The sequence below is a fragment of the Ips typographus genome, linkage group LG6 (genome assembly GCF_016097725.1).
Source record: "Ips typographus isolate SLU linkage group LG6, UJ_Ityp_2.0, whole genome shotgun sequence".
Taxonomy (NCBI): domain Eukaryota; kingdom Metazoa; phylum Arthropoda; class Insecta; order Coleoptera; family Curculionidae; genus Ips; species Ips typographus.
Window position 1 is genome coordinate 1,571,022 of NC_138427.1, and position 16,303 is coordinate 1,587,324.

Genomic DNA, 16,303 nt, shown 5'->3' on the forward strand with positions numbered 1-16,303 from the left:
GACCCGAACAAATTTGTTGTTGATTTTAGCCACCTTAATTCAATTAGCTAAAAAACGAAGGGTATTACACAGTACTTGTTGATGTTAACAATAATGGTATAAACCACGTTTCTAACTTACTAAACTAGTTTCATCAGTATCAAAATTACATTTCCCTTATTTCTATCGGTAGGTGTAGATCTAAGTTAAACGATCACGCATTAACACGGACTAACATGTGGCTTTTACCCATCAAAACGTTAGGGGAAAAACTTCCCCTAACCATCTATAAAAAACACCTTTCCTGAGTAAAACCCATTTATTAAAATAGGTATGGCACGTGTGGTGACGACTGACTGCAGCACAAAGGGTGTTCTTCAGTCCCTTCTCCCTACAAAAATAAATTTGATGTGGTCTATTCTACACATTTTTGCCAACACAGTAGATTTATAGTAATATATATGAGAAAAAACACCGATGAAATATATTGCACGTATAAAGTTTTAATGCGTTTACTGCACACGTACTAAACCCAATATACTCGCAGTGATGTTAGATGTAATAGTTAATCGGGGTGTAAAATCTAAGCTTAATCTGCTTAATTAAACGGAATAATTTATTATTCACTAAAAATCGAAAATGTTAAAGATAATATATCTGGTAGACTTCAGTGGTTATAAACGTAATAACCGTTGCATAAACACTCGGAATGGAAGAAAACCCCATTAAAAATTGTTTGAAGCGAGCGTTCCTGCATTAGGCAATTAAAATTCCACAACCAATTAAAATTAGGCCAGTTTCTACAAACTATCTTAACAGCTTTAACATATTTAGACTTTAAAGTGACGATGTTTACCTTTTACTATGAAAAATTAGATCGACACATCTGCCACTGTTTATGGAAAATTGGAAATTCTTTAGATTCACACAATTTCCAGTTGTGTGATTTTTCTATTTATTTATTTATATTCTCGGTGCAAATGGCTCGGTCTTGAACAAGAACATTAACATTAATATATAGGCCGGTTATTGCTCCCAGAATATTTCAACAGACCAAATACCAGTTTTAAGTAATTCCATTATATTATACAGTGTTTACTCCATTACATATAGTACAATAACGAGAACGACGAGTTGCGTTAATTAGTAGAAGTAATTTTGTACGTAATAATATATGCAAAAATTGCAAAGTAAGTCGATCTTATTGTGTTCATTGGTACAAAAAATATGAGTGGATTTTCCGGTAATTGATGACGCAAAAGTGAATAAATAAAGTTAATAGGTAGACTTGAACGAATCATTCAATTAAAGTGAGGATGAGTGATTGACTATTTACGCTACTTGCATTAAAACTCAGTGATACAAAAATATAGTAAAAACAAATTCAAATTTGACTATAAACTGTCAAACTACACTTGAAACTTGTACCAGAAAACACACAGAACAAAAAGGACTTTTAGATTTTAAAATTTGTTGTACGTAGTCAAATAACAGGTGCAAACCTCTACCTGACCATCATAAAAACAGCTGGAGACTTGGTAATGGTACTTTATACAAAATATTGGCAGGTAAAATTTTTAAACCGAGATAAGGCCTAAATAGCATTTGTAACTATAAGTTTTAGAGAATTTTTCCTAGAAATATTACTTTGCCTTATCATAAATATGCTTATCTCAATTACCAACAAGGATAACAAATAATGTCTAAAGTATTAATAAAGAAAACTGAAACATTTAGTAAAAATTAAAAATTAATTAAAATTCAAGGTTTTACCTGTGGATGAAACTTTTACTTTTTTAAGCAAACGTTTACTTAAAAAAAAAACAATAATGGATTAAAACAGTCAAGTGTATGTAGGACGCGTTGTAAATTTAAACTTGTATAAAATGCTTAACAGGAGAAAGCAATTTTTGTGTTATTATACATATACGATTTCTACATATTTTACGTTACGTATGTAGAATAACAAAATTCAATTTAGTCTTACAAACTAGTTGACAGTTGCAACTTTTTTTAACAATATTTATCACTAAAGCAGATTTTGGTATTTACGCAGCGGAATTACTCAATTAATTTGCAAGGTCAAGGCTGTTGGAAAAATTTTTCAAACACTAAATTCATTGCATTTTACTAAGTCAAAAAGTGTAACTAATTCTGAGTCAATCCTTTAAAAGAAGCTTTACTTACCTTGTAAGTCAGATTTCTGGAATTTTTTAACGGAACCTAAAAATATTAATTTTCCTGTTACTGTTCTTAAAAACACTTAGATACCGGACAATAAAAAATAGTGAGTGCGGTTAAAGTATAATAGACTGTTACACGTAAATTAAATCACCAAACCGGTAAACGCATTTCTTGAGACAAACCCAAGTCACGTTCATAAGTAACTTGGGCTACAGCTGCAAGGGCAAAACATTTTAAATGTCAGGTGATGAATGAAAAAATGTCCATTTGGTCAGGATCAGTCTGCATAAATTAAATACTTTCATAGATTTTTTTTTATATTAATAACTGTAGGGAATAATAATAACTATAATAAAGTCTATTGCTGTTGCTGAACCTCCACTCTTTCGGTTCTAGAAACCCGTATCCTTAAATTTGTATCCGGTGGGTCGTAATCGTCATTGGGTAAGTAGGCACCCACTAATACAACTGAGAAAATCACAGTTATTATTATTAGGCCAACAGTAGCTGTTACTGTATAGAGATGGGCGTAAACGTATCTGAAACAATAAAAGACAGAAACACTATTATGCTTTAACAATACATTAATTAATTTCACTGACTATTTTTACACAGAAGATTTTGAATACCACTTACCTAAAATACCACGCTGCCAACAATATAAAACTGACACCGGCATACAAAAAATTGCCTAAATCATATTCAATGCCTTGATTATTATTGTTCACATTGAGAATGTGAGGAAAATTGTTGTTCCTAAAAAATTGCGGTGCCGATTCGCCAAGGCTACCACGCCGACGATCCCTATCGCCAATCGACGGTCTTTTTTGGTGGATCAAGCAATGCACCACGCAATTATGAAATAATCCGCAACTCTGGAGACTGTGCTGGTTCTGTTTGAGAACGTGACCATTGAAAATTAACTTTACTTCTTTGTTTGCGTTCATTTCTTCTTGGAAATGCCTCCTGCCAACAACCGTTAAATTAAGAGATTTGTTACAGAGTATGCAGCAGCAAATAATACCTTTTAAAGTCACCCAGCAACTCTTCAAGACGTCCGTCTACCACTTTGATGTCGTCATTGATGTATTTTAATTTGATAGTTATGTTGTCACCTGCCTGATCTTCTGAATTAGGTTGTGGTTCAGTTTGTATTTTGTCAGTTAAATTGGTGTCAGTTTTTGTTGAGGTTTCAGGTTTGGCAGATTCACTAAGGATATTTGTAGCAGCTGAAAGTTTATAGTTGCTAAATTTAAGCCTGATAATATTATTATTCTGTTAAACCTGTTGAATTGAATAACTTTCCAATGTAGTGTATTAAAATGTTGTTTAAGGTCATTAGGTATTAATTTGGAATAATTATTCCTTAATTATATAGATCCTTGTATAGATTACTATACTGAGCAAGTACACACATTTAATGATCAAAAGTACACCAAAAATTGCTAATGAGGAATATTTGTTTTTTTTTTAGTTTGAAAATAAATCTGACCTACACTGAATGTCTCTCCTGTCTATACAATGTAATAAAGTTTTAGTTTGGTTGAGTATAGGTATATTATTTAAGACATGAAATTTAAGATAAACAGAACTTACCATCTGAAGATGTGCTGGCAGGTGTCTCAAAATGTGCCAGTCTTCTCTGTCTCAACTCATTCTGAGTATCTGCATCCATGGTTTCAATAATATCTCTTTCTTCTGGGTTTTGAGAGTGACTTGGGGATTGTTGTGGCATACTTCTGTCATCAGACTCACTGTTCTCTATAATTTCTTGCACTCCACTTGTTGAAGTTGAGGCTGTATCTGCCTTTATTGGTTCTACAGTGGATGATGTATTATTGCCTGAATCACTTTCTGCTGTTACTGCTGCAGAATTTGAGGGTTCTGTTTGAACCGATGTGGAATTGTTTGAAGAGTTTCCTAAAACAATAAGTAAAAAATTAAGCTTGCAAATTTAAATGTAGAGAAATAAAAATTTTACCTGCAGTTATAGTAACTGTTTCTGTGTAATTAGTTAATCGCCTGTATCTAGAGGGAATTCCAATGCGTACTATTGACCTTGCTGGTCTCCTGCGATCCAACAACACTACAGTTCTTACTTGTCTCTGATCACTGGTGCTTGTTGACCACCAAGCAATATAAGCTGAATTTCAAAACGATTTAAATAAAATAATTGATCATGTAGCTATGTGGGGCTAAATTTACCTATAACACCTGTTAGTAAAAGGAGAAAAAACTGGGTTACCTCGTCTCCAATGCCTTCAATCAATGACATTGTATGCTTCTGAAAAAGTACCAATAATACCATTCATTTAATTTCCTGGTCCAAAAGGCGTCCTGAAAAGTTACAAATAAGCAACTAATATGGCAAACAAATGTACAAAATATACTTTAGTGCTAGAGGGGATAATTTTGTATTTTTAAAGTTTGTTTGGCATTTAAATATTCACTGTCCCAGGATCAAGGTGAATATTATAAGAAAAAAACAGCTGGAAGCAATACGATCTAAAACACTAGGCAAGCACTTAAGTCACTTAACTATTAGATAAATAATACCAGATATAGAGACAAAACAAACTAATAAAAACATTAAAAACCAAATAATTTCTGAGATAAGAAAATCAGCAGTGGAATCAGCAGTCAGCTGTCAGTGTCAATGCCATTCGGAAAGATAAACAAACTGAACTGTTTAACAGTGTACCACCTGACCTGTTTGTATGCAGTCTAATAGGGGATCATGTGGTTAATCTTCGTATCAGTTATGTTCATCCACAAAAATTGTAGGCGAAATGCGCTTCACTTTTCACTTGTCGTTTCCGCATAAATATGTCGTAATGGTGGAATTGTGTTAAGAAAACTCTCCAAAGAAAAATTGAAAAATTGTGTTAAATTGGCGCAAAATGCATCAATTTTTTATTTGTTGTTGTGGTTGAACTCCTGATTCCCCACTCAATCAATGTGAATCGCTTGCAATTTGCAATTTGTTTGGCGGTGTCCATAAAACCTGGACATTTTCGAACAATTCAAACCTATTTTGCTGTTTATGAGAGTGTTTATTTGTGTTTAAAATTCACTGACCCAGGCAAGAATCCTGTGTTTTGAGATGATTTTTGGTAGAGGCAGTTCTACTGGCATATGACTCAATTTCTAGGACATAATTACCACAATGAAGATTCTAGGATTGTTGGCAGTAGTATTGTTTTTGCATGGTAAGCAATTAATATCCAATATTCCAATAAGTAGGAAGTAAAATAACATAAATGTGGTATCTAATTACTGGAGGTTTACTTTATGGTCAGCATTATTAGAAATTAAAGCTGATCAAGTTCCTGTTAACTGGAAACTTTTCTTTTTATTATAGTGTTTTGTTTATGTACCAGGAAATTATTGTTATTGCTTTTACTTTTCTACATAATATTCAGTATTAAGGGAATATAACATGACCAAATTTACACAGAGAGCTTTCAATCTATCATTTTGTGTAGCTTTTGTGATGATATACATTTGTATTTATTGACATTTGATTTACATATTACACTTTGACCAACACTGCAATCTGCAAGTATGAAACAACAAACAACAGTATTCCTCTGTAGGTGCGAAGTCAGACTTGAAAATGACCTCAACCTGTCAGATTAGCTGAATATCAATTTTTAATTATTTGACTGATCCCAGATCCAAATAATTTGGTAAACAATATGAGAGGATATCACTACATTTCTCCAGATATTTTTAGGGGTTTTCTCACATCTTCAGATCATTCTCCTCTATAAAACAATGTTTCAATAGTCAGAATGTGTTCTTGTTTAGTCATTATTCATATTTTTTAACATTGAACAATAGTGAGAAAACATAAATGAATCAGTCAGAATTATCTTAATTAAATTCACAAATTTCTTTCTCTGTTTGGTCTGGTCTGTTTCATATCTGTTACTGTGTCTTTTAGTGATTGATACACACCCAACAGAAGTTACTACACCACCATATACAACAAAATGTGAATTTTACAATAATACATGTGCCAAACAGCCTGGAGGTTGTGACCCTGTAACTTATTGTGAACCACAGGGTGATACTAGAAAACATCAGTGTTTTGTTGTGTGGACAATAGAGCCTAATGGTACAACAACTGTTACACTAAAGGTGACTTAATTTTTTTTGTAAGTAGTGTATCATACTGATGTGTGATGTTTAGGGTTGTTTTCTTCATGAGGAATGTATAGGCCAGCCAAGATGTGTGGAAAAGGCATATGCACCAAGAAATAATGTACTGTTTTGTTGTTGTGATGGTGATATGTGTAACGAGAATTACACTTGGGAACCTGAACCTACTGAACTACCACCTCCTAGTACTCCTGACCGTAGGTGTTATGGTATTACTTAGACCATTTAATTAATCTGTGGTCCATTTTTCAGCTGGGTTTTCCCCATCACTTCACTCATCTGTTGGGGAAAATTGGAGCCACCTCTATTACATAATAGGGTCATTATTAACTGTGCTTTGCATAAGTGGGGCTGGTGTAGCTTATTTTTTGTGGTCCCGATCACAAAAACATTTATTTAATGGGGTAAGTAATTTCTGATTTAAAATTCCTATGGTTATTTATCTAAGGCAGCCTACCTAATGCTCTTGAGGTTTTGAATTTATTAATCATTAAGTGCACAAAATGTTTTCCAAATTTATTTATAGAGTAGTCATTGCTACATAACTTGCAGATAACAGACTTGTTTTGATCCTTGATAAGAGTAATGTCATAATTTATGTTAAGCTTTTCTAGTCCCAAATAACTAATAAAGTTCCAGGAAAACTAGAGCTGTTATGCTATTAATCATATAAGACTTACTTACATATTGCAAATATGCAACACATGAAAATTATTTATGAATGTCAATCATGAATAATATAGACTATGTTTTATTATTCAGAAATGTGGGCAAACAATAGGTGAATCAGGAGGTGAATTTACTTCTATAAAGCATATTTAACTACTAGATTTTTTTAGTAAATTTAATATTAATTTTAGTTTAAAATACAACTTTAACATGTAAATCTGATGTAGAGTATCTTTGTAAACTTTTGATTTATTTCAGTTTAATGAAATGTTTAAATGACAATATTTACTTGCTTTCTTCTCACAATTAAGTGTTTCTTATGAGGTTTTTTGTGCTCTGAACAAAACACAATTTATATTTTTGTAAAGGATAAAAATCTACACTACAATTTTTGTTTCATGCTTTAAGTGGAGATTGGGTGGATATAACCTATTTAAGGTAACTTGATGTAATTCTATCACAACCATAATGTTGTTGATAATACGGTTTTTTCTATAACGTTTGGAATTACTCTAACGTGAATTTCACAAATTTTTAAATCTATTTTAGATTATTAATAAAATTATTATAAAGGATTTGATTTGATTGAGCAAATTAAGCTACTTTGGAAAACATTAAATATCAGCGTCAAAAACATTGTTTGGTCTTAGTTACCAACTTCTGACCCACATCCAATGCCTCCTCCATCACCCCAGTTAGAATGCAGGCCCATTCAACTGTTGGAAGTTAAAGCACATGGCCGATTTGGAGCTGTTTGGAGGGCCCAATTTAAAGCTGAAGAAGTTGCAGTGAAAATATTTCCCATACAGGTAGTTTAAATCTATTTGGCAGTGTGTGTTGCAAGTACTGATATTTGTATGTAAAATTCAGGATCAGCAGTCTTGGAAAACTGAAAAAGATATCTTTAGACTGCCCTACATGGAACATCCCAACATTTTGGAGTATATAGGAGCAGAAAAACGGGGCGACAACTTAAGCGCCGAATTTTGGCTGATAACTGCGTACCACGAACGTGGGTCGTTGTGCGATTATTTGAAAGCCAACACGCTCACCTGGCAGGAACTGTGCAAAATTGCTGAATCTATGGGTCGAGGTAAGTAATATTTTTTTGGCAAAAAGTAGGTAAAACAGTTCTGCAGGTTTAACGCATCTTCACGAGTCGATCCCTGCCAAAATTCCTGGTGAACCAAGCAAGCCTACGGTGGCTCATCGGGACTTTAAGAGTAAAAACGTTTTGCTTAAGAGCGATCTTACAGCGTGTATTGCCGATTTTGGTCTGGCTATTACTTTTGAAGCAGGCAAGTCTTGCGGCGACACACACGGTCAAGTTGGCACAAGAAGGTATTATTTTTTGGTTCACTTAATATAATTTCAAACTTTCAATTATAAAAAAAAAACTAAAAAATTTATATCAATGACATTGTTTCAGATATATGGCTCCGGAAGTTCTAGAAGGTGCCATTAATTTTACCACCGATTCTTTTCTCAGAATTGACATGTATGCTTGTGGCCTTGTTCTGTGGGAACTAGTGTCAAGATGCAAAGTAAGTACTGTTCTCGCGGACTGAGTTTACCCGTGCGTCATCCCCCTGTGATTTAGAAGTCGACATGCATTATTGACTTCATCCTTGTCTATTGTTCACTTTCAGAAAGGGTAAATAAATATCTAAGTAAATGTCTTCCAAAAAAAAAAATTAACTGATTAGCGCTTCTATTTCAGTCATTGTCAGTTTGAAAACCATCGAAATTTATTTGATTTGTTTACTATTAATTCTTTTCCGTTTCTTTGTGTTGTTAATCATTTATAAAATTTTCTATTTACCACACCACCACTGTTCTTTTAAGAGCTATTGTTTCTACGCTTTTAACATTCTGTAAGTACTTTCATAATATTATTATTAACATTTTTATTTTTTTTTATGTCGTTTGTTACGATCTAACCAAAATTGGCACAATTACTAACCTGCTTTGAAAAAAAACGTGGGAGTGTCTATTATGGTTTTTATTTAGCCATTTGGTTTTTCCTAAATTCGGAATTACTTACTATTACAGTATTTTTTTAGAAAATGCCTAAAAAATTTATCCACAGACAAGCCCAGCAGTTAATTCTTAACTTTTGTTAATATTTTGAATTGGAAAAAACCAATGGAGGACCTTTACAAGCTTTATCATCTGTTCAGGAAGAAAATAAGAAATTTTAAGACCTCACATATTCTTACTGATGTATTTTTTTTGATACTAGAAGGTTGCAGCTGCTTTGAAAATTTCCCGCAAAACTGTTTATTCGATTCGGAAAAAGCAAGCAAGTAATCTTATGATTTCTTCACCTAGAAAACGTATATCGAGACGTTATCGACGGGCCAAGATCACTGATTTATCTGAAAGCATTAAAATGGATGTTTGAAATACATTATATGATATGTACAACGATAGTATGTTAATAATAGTAAAATATATCTACTTTTGTAAGAAACATCTATTAACATTTCACTGTTTCCAGAGACTAAGATTTTTGGGTTGCATTATAGATTTTTCATAAAAATTTCTTCAAACATATTAATAATAAAGTCATAGAAAAAATAAAATAAGCGTCTAAAATGTTTTCCAGCGGGTTTAAAATAAAATAAGTGGATTGCAACCTGAAAATGAGATATGAGATACTACAGCATCACTCAGAATGTCTTATTGAATTTTTAATTTGTTGTATTTATTTTAGAGAAACATGTAACCATCCAGAACCTAAATCAAGAGCTTAAAGTTAAAGAAATACTACATATTGGTGTACACATCTCTGCGAATTTTGGTAAATAAATTAGGGTTCAAATTTAGACGGAATTCTATGATCCAAACGGAGACTTCTCATAAATAAAAAACGTTATTTCAATCAAGATTGTTTGTTTGTAATTTTGTAGCCTATTTGTGGTTGAGGGATTTATCATTAGTAACACTTAAAGAAAATTTAGGAAAGGCGGCAAATTATCACAAATTTGCTTTTACAAATGTTCTCATGAATATTTCTTCCTATTTAAATTCTCAGTAATTTACCGAAAATACCTCTTACGCTTTTCTTATTTGTCAGTTGTAAATAAATGCTTATTAAATTTGAAGCATGATGGTAAATAGGTTTCTACAGTTATAACAGCTATCACGTGACGCAAGCAATGTTTTAAAGTATTCCTTAACGTCCCAACTGTCAAATTTGTCTCCATGGACCTTTAAACTTGAGTAATTTTAAAGCGGTCACTAGTAAACGGATTTTGACCGTTATGACAGCTGTCACGTGACGTAGGAAAAGTATACAAATGTTTCTTAACGTCAGTACTGTCTCATGGAGCTGTAAAAACTACTTTATAGTGTGGTTCCTTCAAGAAACACATCTACTTGGCATTTTATAATTTCCAAATAGTCGATTGTCTGATTTGTTACTTCTTCATTATTAGTTAGTTCTTTTCTTCATTATTTTCTTAAGTGTTTCTAAAATTCTTTATGTGCTTTTCAAATTTTATCTGTTTAAAGACTCTTTAGTTGATGATATGTTCTATATGTTTGTTGAGACGAGTTACTCATTTTTTCTTTGTTTATTGGGTCTTCTGTCTCACACAAAAAAGGTTTGTTGGGAAAATAGAATTTCGCACTATTTTCAACTAAGTTGAAAATAACATTAACCTAGTCGTCCCAACACAAGACCACTGACTTAGGCTCGGTCTTGTTACCTAAAAACGCTGACGTTTCGGTGGAAAATCTACCACCGTCTTCTTCTTCTTCTTCTTCTTCTTTTTATTTTTTTTTTTTTTTTAGTTGATCTTGTTAAAGATTTTTTGGACTTTTTTTTACACTTTTTTTAAACAGGCACAGGATGGACCAATACCCGAATACCGCTTACCTTTCGAAGAAGAAGTGGGTACACATCCCACTTTAGAAGACATGCAAGAACACGTTGTACAGAACAAGGTCCGACCAGTCATACAACCTCATTGGCGTAACCATCCAGTAAGTTATTCATTTTTAACGTTTTTTAAGGGAATCATTGTCATCTCGCTTTAACTACTTGAAGTATAAGAAATGCACCAATGAAAGCGTCGATTGTTCCTGTCCTAGTGTGATGTGGAACAAAGATGAAAAATTTCGGATTTGATCTTTGAGCAACTTTTTAGTCTCCATCTTTTAACACAAATTACGACTTTGTTTTTTAACTTATTTATTATATTACTGATTATATTGTCACTAAAAGGCAGGCAGGAGAAATAGTAACTTAAAAATTATGCAAATTAGAGCATTTTTTTAAGATGCTTCTAAAATTTTTAATTGACATTTGTATATTCTAGCAAGTGTCTTAACTGCAATATCTAGCCTAGTTTTTCTTTAATTTGGGTTAAAAGATTGTCACAAAATGCATTGAATCTCATAAGACGTTTAGCTTTACTGAGGTCCTTAAACATTATTCTATTTTGCAGGGACTTGCCGTGCTATCCGATACAATGGAAGAGTGCTGGGACCACGATCCAGAAGCACGTCTGTCCGCTTCGTGTGTAGTCGAACGGATTTCGGTACAGAAACGATACCAGCAGCCGATGATCAATTTTGGACGTATAGAAAATGATTCGCTGTATCAAAATGGCTTTGATGGTTCGGGGTAGAGGCGTTGCTGGTAAGTAATACATTATCAGGATTTTTCTAGTCTTATTATGCCAGAAAAAAATATATTAAAGAGTGTGGAAGTAATCACTGCTCTATGAAACATGTCTGCAATTTTTTACAGGAACCAATAGAAGAAGCAGTTGAAAATTGACTTCGTACCTGCACGATCACAATAGTACCTGGATAACTGCAGTTGCCTGCACTGGCCTGTACAACCCTTTTGCAGTCATTAATGCGACTACATTTCCAATATGACTTTTCCGGTAATTTTAAAATACGCGGTTTAACTTGACGCATACGAGTTTCGTTTATATGTGCCAGTCGATAAGTAGGAGGTATTTTGCACATTATTCGTTGCCATTTCCTTTCTCGTAAATTGTGCGATTTTTTACACACACACACATATCTCGTTTTAGTTTTTGTAAATGACGAATTTGGGTAGAATAAGAGTTTGCATTAAGTACTTTTTAAGACGCCTCTATAAGGAATTTTGAGGAAACATACTGTTACTATTTTAATATGAGAGTATTTTTGTTATTTATTTAAGTATATTGATAAGAGTTTTGTAAATATATAATTGGTAATATTTTTGTGTATGTATTGTATAATATTTTACAATAATAGCGGGTAATTTTATTTGTATTGTATTTTAATTTAAGAAGATTATATGTATTAGGAAAGCGTCGGTAGCTAAATAAATGCTAAAACGTCTTCCTTAAATGTCTTTAAAACATTTGAGGGAGACGCTTTGTTCACATTTACATACTAATCATGTTTATTTCAGATTTTAACATGAATAACATCGAATTAGGTATATTCATGCTCCTGGAATCTTCAGTTACCATTAATTTGTAGGATAACTGTAATCTAAATGGAGTGTATAGTTGTAAATCTTACTTTCTTACTAATTTTACATGTTATGACGTCATCCATGAACTTCAATAGTACTCGTGAAATGTTTGTGCCAAGCTCAACTGCCTCATCCAGCCAATGACAACAAAACCTTTAAAAACACGTCACAAATAATCCAGTCTAGCTGTATATATCAATTAACTGAGTCTGATATGTGCATCGTATTCTTATAACTCAGACTATTTCTGTCTACACCATTTACACATGTAGTTTAGAAAGCGTTAGCTGAATTTTAGAAACCATAAGATGGATTTAAAAAATATCACTTGTATTTCAGAAAAGGTACTTTCAATTTTAGAATAATAACTTTGATTTTCGAAATTGCAATTTGTATTTCAGATTAGTCACTTGTATTATAGAAAAAAGCAGTTGGATTTTAGACGTGGTCATTTGTAATTTGGAAAATTAAAGTTGAGCCAAAAAAGTTAAAAAATAGTAAATAAGTAAAAATAGTAAATAGTTTAACGAATATTTTTAATAACATTGTGGTTTAAGCAGTTCAATGAAAAATCGATTTATCTCGAAAACCGTTCATTTTATCGAAATAAAGGAAGAGTACAATTTTTCGATAAAAATGTCAAGAGTATCCATTAATGGGGTTTGCAGCTGAAAATAATGACAGCTGTCAAAGTTTAAGCAAATTGTGTCTTAGGTCTAGTTAGTTCCTGCCTTTCGAAGACGAGATACCTGGTTTTCTTGTCAAATAGAAGGTCTCTTTCGATAAAACATTAAACCCAATAATCATTACAATATACAAAGTGTTTCAAAAGTTACGGCCAAAAACGTTAATTGGAAGGCAGTTCTTTGGGGCTCAATATTTCCCTTAAGAGTGATTTAAAAAAAAAAATATATGAACAAATCGTATTATTTTGACCTCCCCTGCATGCCCCCGAGAGATTGTCTTATAGTTATGGGACACCCTGTATATTTTATATAAATTAATACTCTCGATGGGCGGGTTTTTTTGCTTAAACTGATATTAAAAAAAAAACAATAAACTAATAACCACATAGAAACACAAAAAAATCTGAAATGGAAATAACGCGTTCTAAAATACAAGTGACGAATCTGAAATACAACTTACGTTTTCTAAAATCAAATTTAAGATAATGAAATACAAGTTATAGATTCTGAAATCCAACTTATATTTTTAAAATCCAAGTGATATTTTCTAAACTACATGTGTAAATGGTGTAGTTGTTGGTGTAAATGTGCATTAAAAAAGTGTTTTATATTTAAAATTTTACAACCAGTTACAAGAAACTTCTTAAATATACCATAGTATATATTTTGTTGAATTTACTCAATAGACTATTGCTCTTTACTAGATTTCTAATGTTATAAGTCACAGTATTTTCCTGTGAAAATTGGTGAGTGAGACTGAATGTTTAGGTTAGATTTGATAAAGATCTGCATAAGATTTTAAATGGTGTAAATTTTGAAATGTCTTTGAGTTAAAAATGTGGAAATCAATCAATGATGAGTAACCTAAAGAACTAGACAAATTAACATATTTTTAAAGTTTTGTGTGGATCTTTTATTAATCGATTATACAGGGTGGTCCAGTTTTAAATGTCAATAATTCACCAATCGATAGCCCATCAAAAAATAAGTTGACACGCATTATGTCATTTTCCTGAAGAACGCTTCCTAAGGAAGATACAGACCTCCAAAATTCAGACAGTCAGACTAATTTTATTCTAAAAATTAAAGTTTTAGACTAATATCGTAGCATTTAATGCCAAAATTGTTTACTTCCATCAATGAAGAGTCTGAAACTTAACTTTTACTATTAAAAATAGTTTAAAATTCGATTTTTCAGTAGTAAAGCACAGTGAAGCGTCTAGAAGTCAAATTAATACTGACAAAGCATGAAATGGCATAATTAAGCCTACGAAAAATGTAAAAATAGTTTTTTTTTAGTCTGCTATGTCAAAAACTTGGTGAAGATAAGCCTAAAACTCAATTTCCCAAGCTGAAAGCAGTTTCAAAGCCCTAAAAATAGTTCAGAGTTCTAAGAAAATGAAAAGCAAAGTCAAAAAACCTGAAAAGTTAGTCTTCAAGTCCATTTTCATGAATCTAATATAAATATCCTGTATTTAAGACTATTTTCAAGACTAAAATATTGAAATGTATTTTCAAATTATGAAAACTTACTTCAAATACAAAATTTAAGCTTTTGATGTCACTTTTCATTAGTTCAGAGTCATTTTTTGGTGTTCAAGTCAATTTTCAAGGTTGAAATGTGAGAATTTGTTGTAAAAAATTCTAGATAAAGTAGTTTTTCATGGCTACAAGTCAGTTTTCACAAGTTTTTCAACTTATCTGACTACAAAGATAGTTTCTAAGCAGTTTCAAAGTAAATTTACTGGTTTCTAAGTCAATTTTCAAAACTAAAGTCTTTCAATTTGTCTGGAAACTGTGAAAACTGGCTACAAAGACATTTTTTAAGCTTCTGAAGTCAATTTTCACCCTTTTCAAGACAATTTTTATGTTGGGTTGAGTTGGTTTTGGGTCTTTAAACGTAATTACTCAATTTTGTCGTAAACAAAATTTCAAATCAGAGTTTTGTAAGAGATACTTATTTTGTCTGAAAACTGAAAATTTTGAAAAATATCCAGTGACATAGAATATAAGGCAGAAAAATGAAAACCATATTTCTGTATTTACACCACTGGACAGTTTCGAGTGATGGAAGTATTAATTTCATATGTATTTGTTCTAAATTTGATTAAAATTGCTCCAGCGGTCTGACAGTTATGACAAGAAACTGATTTTTTTAAACTGAACATTTATGGACTGTATTTTCCTTGGGAAGCATTTTTCAGGAAAATGACATAATATGTATGTTAACTTATTTTTTGATGGGCTATAGAATGGTGAATTATTGACATTTAAAACTGGACCACCCTGTATACTATTCCTTCAAAGGAAGTTAATACATTAATTTACTTTAAGAAAGGCATTTTTTTTTTGAAACCACATATTTGTAATCATAATATTCTACTCGTAGAAGTCCCTCAGGAATAGTACAATAAACAATAAAATGTTCTTAGTTGATACAAATGCATTTTTTAATTTTAAGTAATTTTGATCAACAACATTAAAAGGAAAGGACATATCAATGTTTGTAGGCTATTTATGGAGTGTTGCTGTTTTTTTTGCTTATTTTTTAGAAGTAAATATGTTATGCCTTTCTTGCCAATAACTCGTAATGTTAACAGCCATATCCAAGTTTCTCTCTTATCTGTTATTATATGCCGTTTTACGCGCGTATCTACTAATATATGTGCCAAATAACTCTTTGCTAGAAATTTGTAGTTAGACACTGTCTGTTCACGTATAGTTTTCTTATGTCCAACTCCGTAAATGTGTATAAATAATACAGAAAAAATAAAATTATATTTTTTTATATGGAACAACAAATAATTTTAACCGTTACTACTTTTTATATATTATTAAAATTGTAGAAGTTTATGAACTTAAAGTGTACCAACAGGTTACTCTCCATAATAATTTCTGTAGATATGTAGTTAAATGACCTTTATCGTATTAGTATTATTATTTTTCAAATATATGATGTCACAGAAAATGAGTTTTCTTGATATTGTCTTGTTTGCAGTTGAAAGATGGAAGGTATAAATAAATACTAGAAGCACTTCATGGATAAGATATGTTTAATAAGATAAAAACGAAAGGTTACATTTTATTGGATCAAGGCAAACTAAACTATCAATATTTAACTTGGTTTTTAAAA

General features: G+C 31.8%; 2 protein-coding genes across 2 annotated transcripts; one reads left to right on the forward strand and one right to left on the reverse strand.

Annotated features, from left to right (window-relative positions):
- Positions 1 to 2,462: 2,462 nt before the first annotated feature.
- LOC145730772 (uncharacterized) lies at positions 2,463 to 4,806 on the reverse strand. The gene is made up of 7 exons (XM_081982151.1): positions 4,554 to 4,806; positions 4,369 to 4,500; positions 4,145 to 4,306; positions 3,760 to 4,083; positions 3,188 to 3,392; positions 2,800 to 3,129; positions 2,463 to 2,702 (listed from the first exon to the last, which is right to left on the reverse strand). The coding sequence occupies exons 2-7, from the start codon at positions 4,469 to 4,471 to the stop codon at positions 2,522 to 2,524; spliced, it is 1,305 nt and encodes a 434-aa protein (XP_081838277.1). The 5' UTR covers positions 4,472 to 4,500; positions 4,554 to 4,806; the 3' UTR covers positions 2,463 to 2,521.
- Positions 4,807 to 4,970: 164 nt separating this feature from the next.
- On the forward strand, positions 4,971 to 12,395 carry put (activin A receptor type 2 punt). The gene is made up of 11 exons (XM_081982145.1): positions 4,971 to 5,372; positions 6,110 to 6,306; positions 6,359 to 6,524; positions 6,580 to 6,731; positions 7,647 to 7,805; positions 7,867 to 8,089; positions 8,136 to 8,337; positions 8,426 to 8,540; positions 10,846 to 10,986; positions 11,451 to 11,644; positions 11,756 to 12,395. The coding sequence occupies exons 1-10, from the start codon at positions 5,330 to 5,332 to the stop codon at positions 11,631 to 11,633; spliced, it is 1,581 nt and encodes a 526-aa protein (XP_081838271.1). The 5' UTR covers positions 4,971 to 5,329; the 3' UTR covers positions 11,634 to 11,644; positions 11,756 to 12,395.
- The last annotated feature ends 3,908 nt before the right edge of the window (positions 12,396 to 16,303 follow it).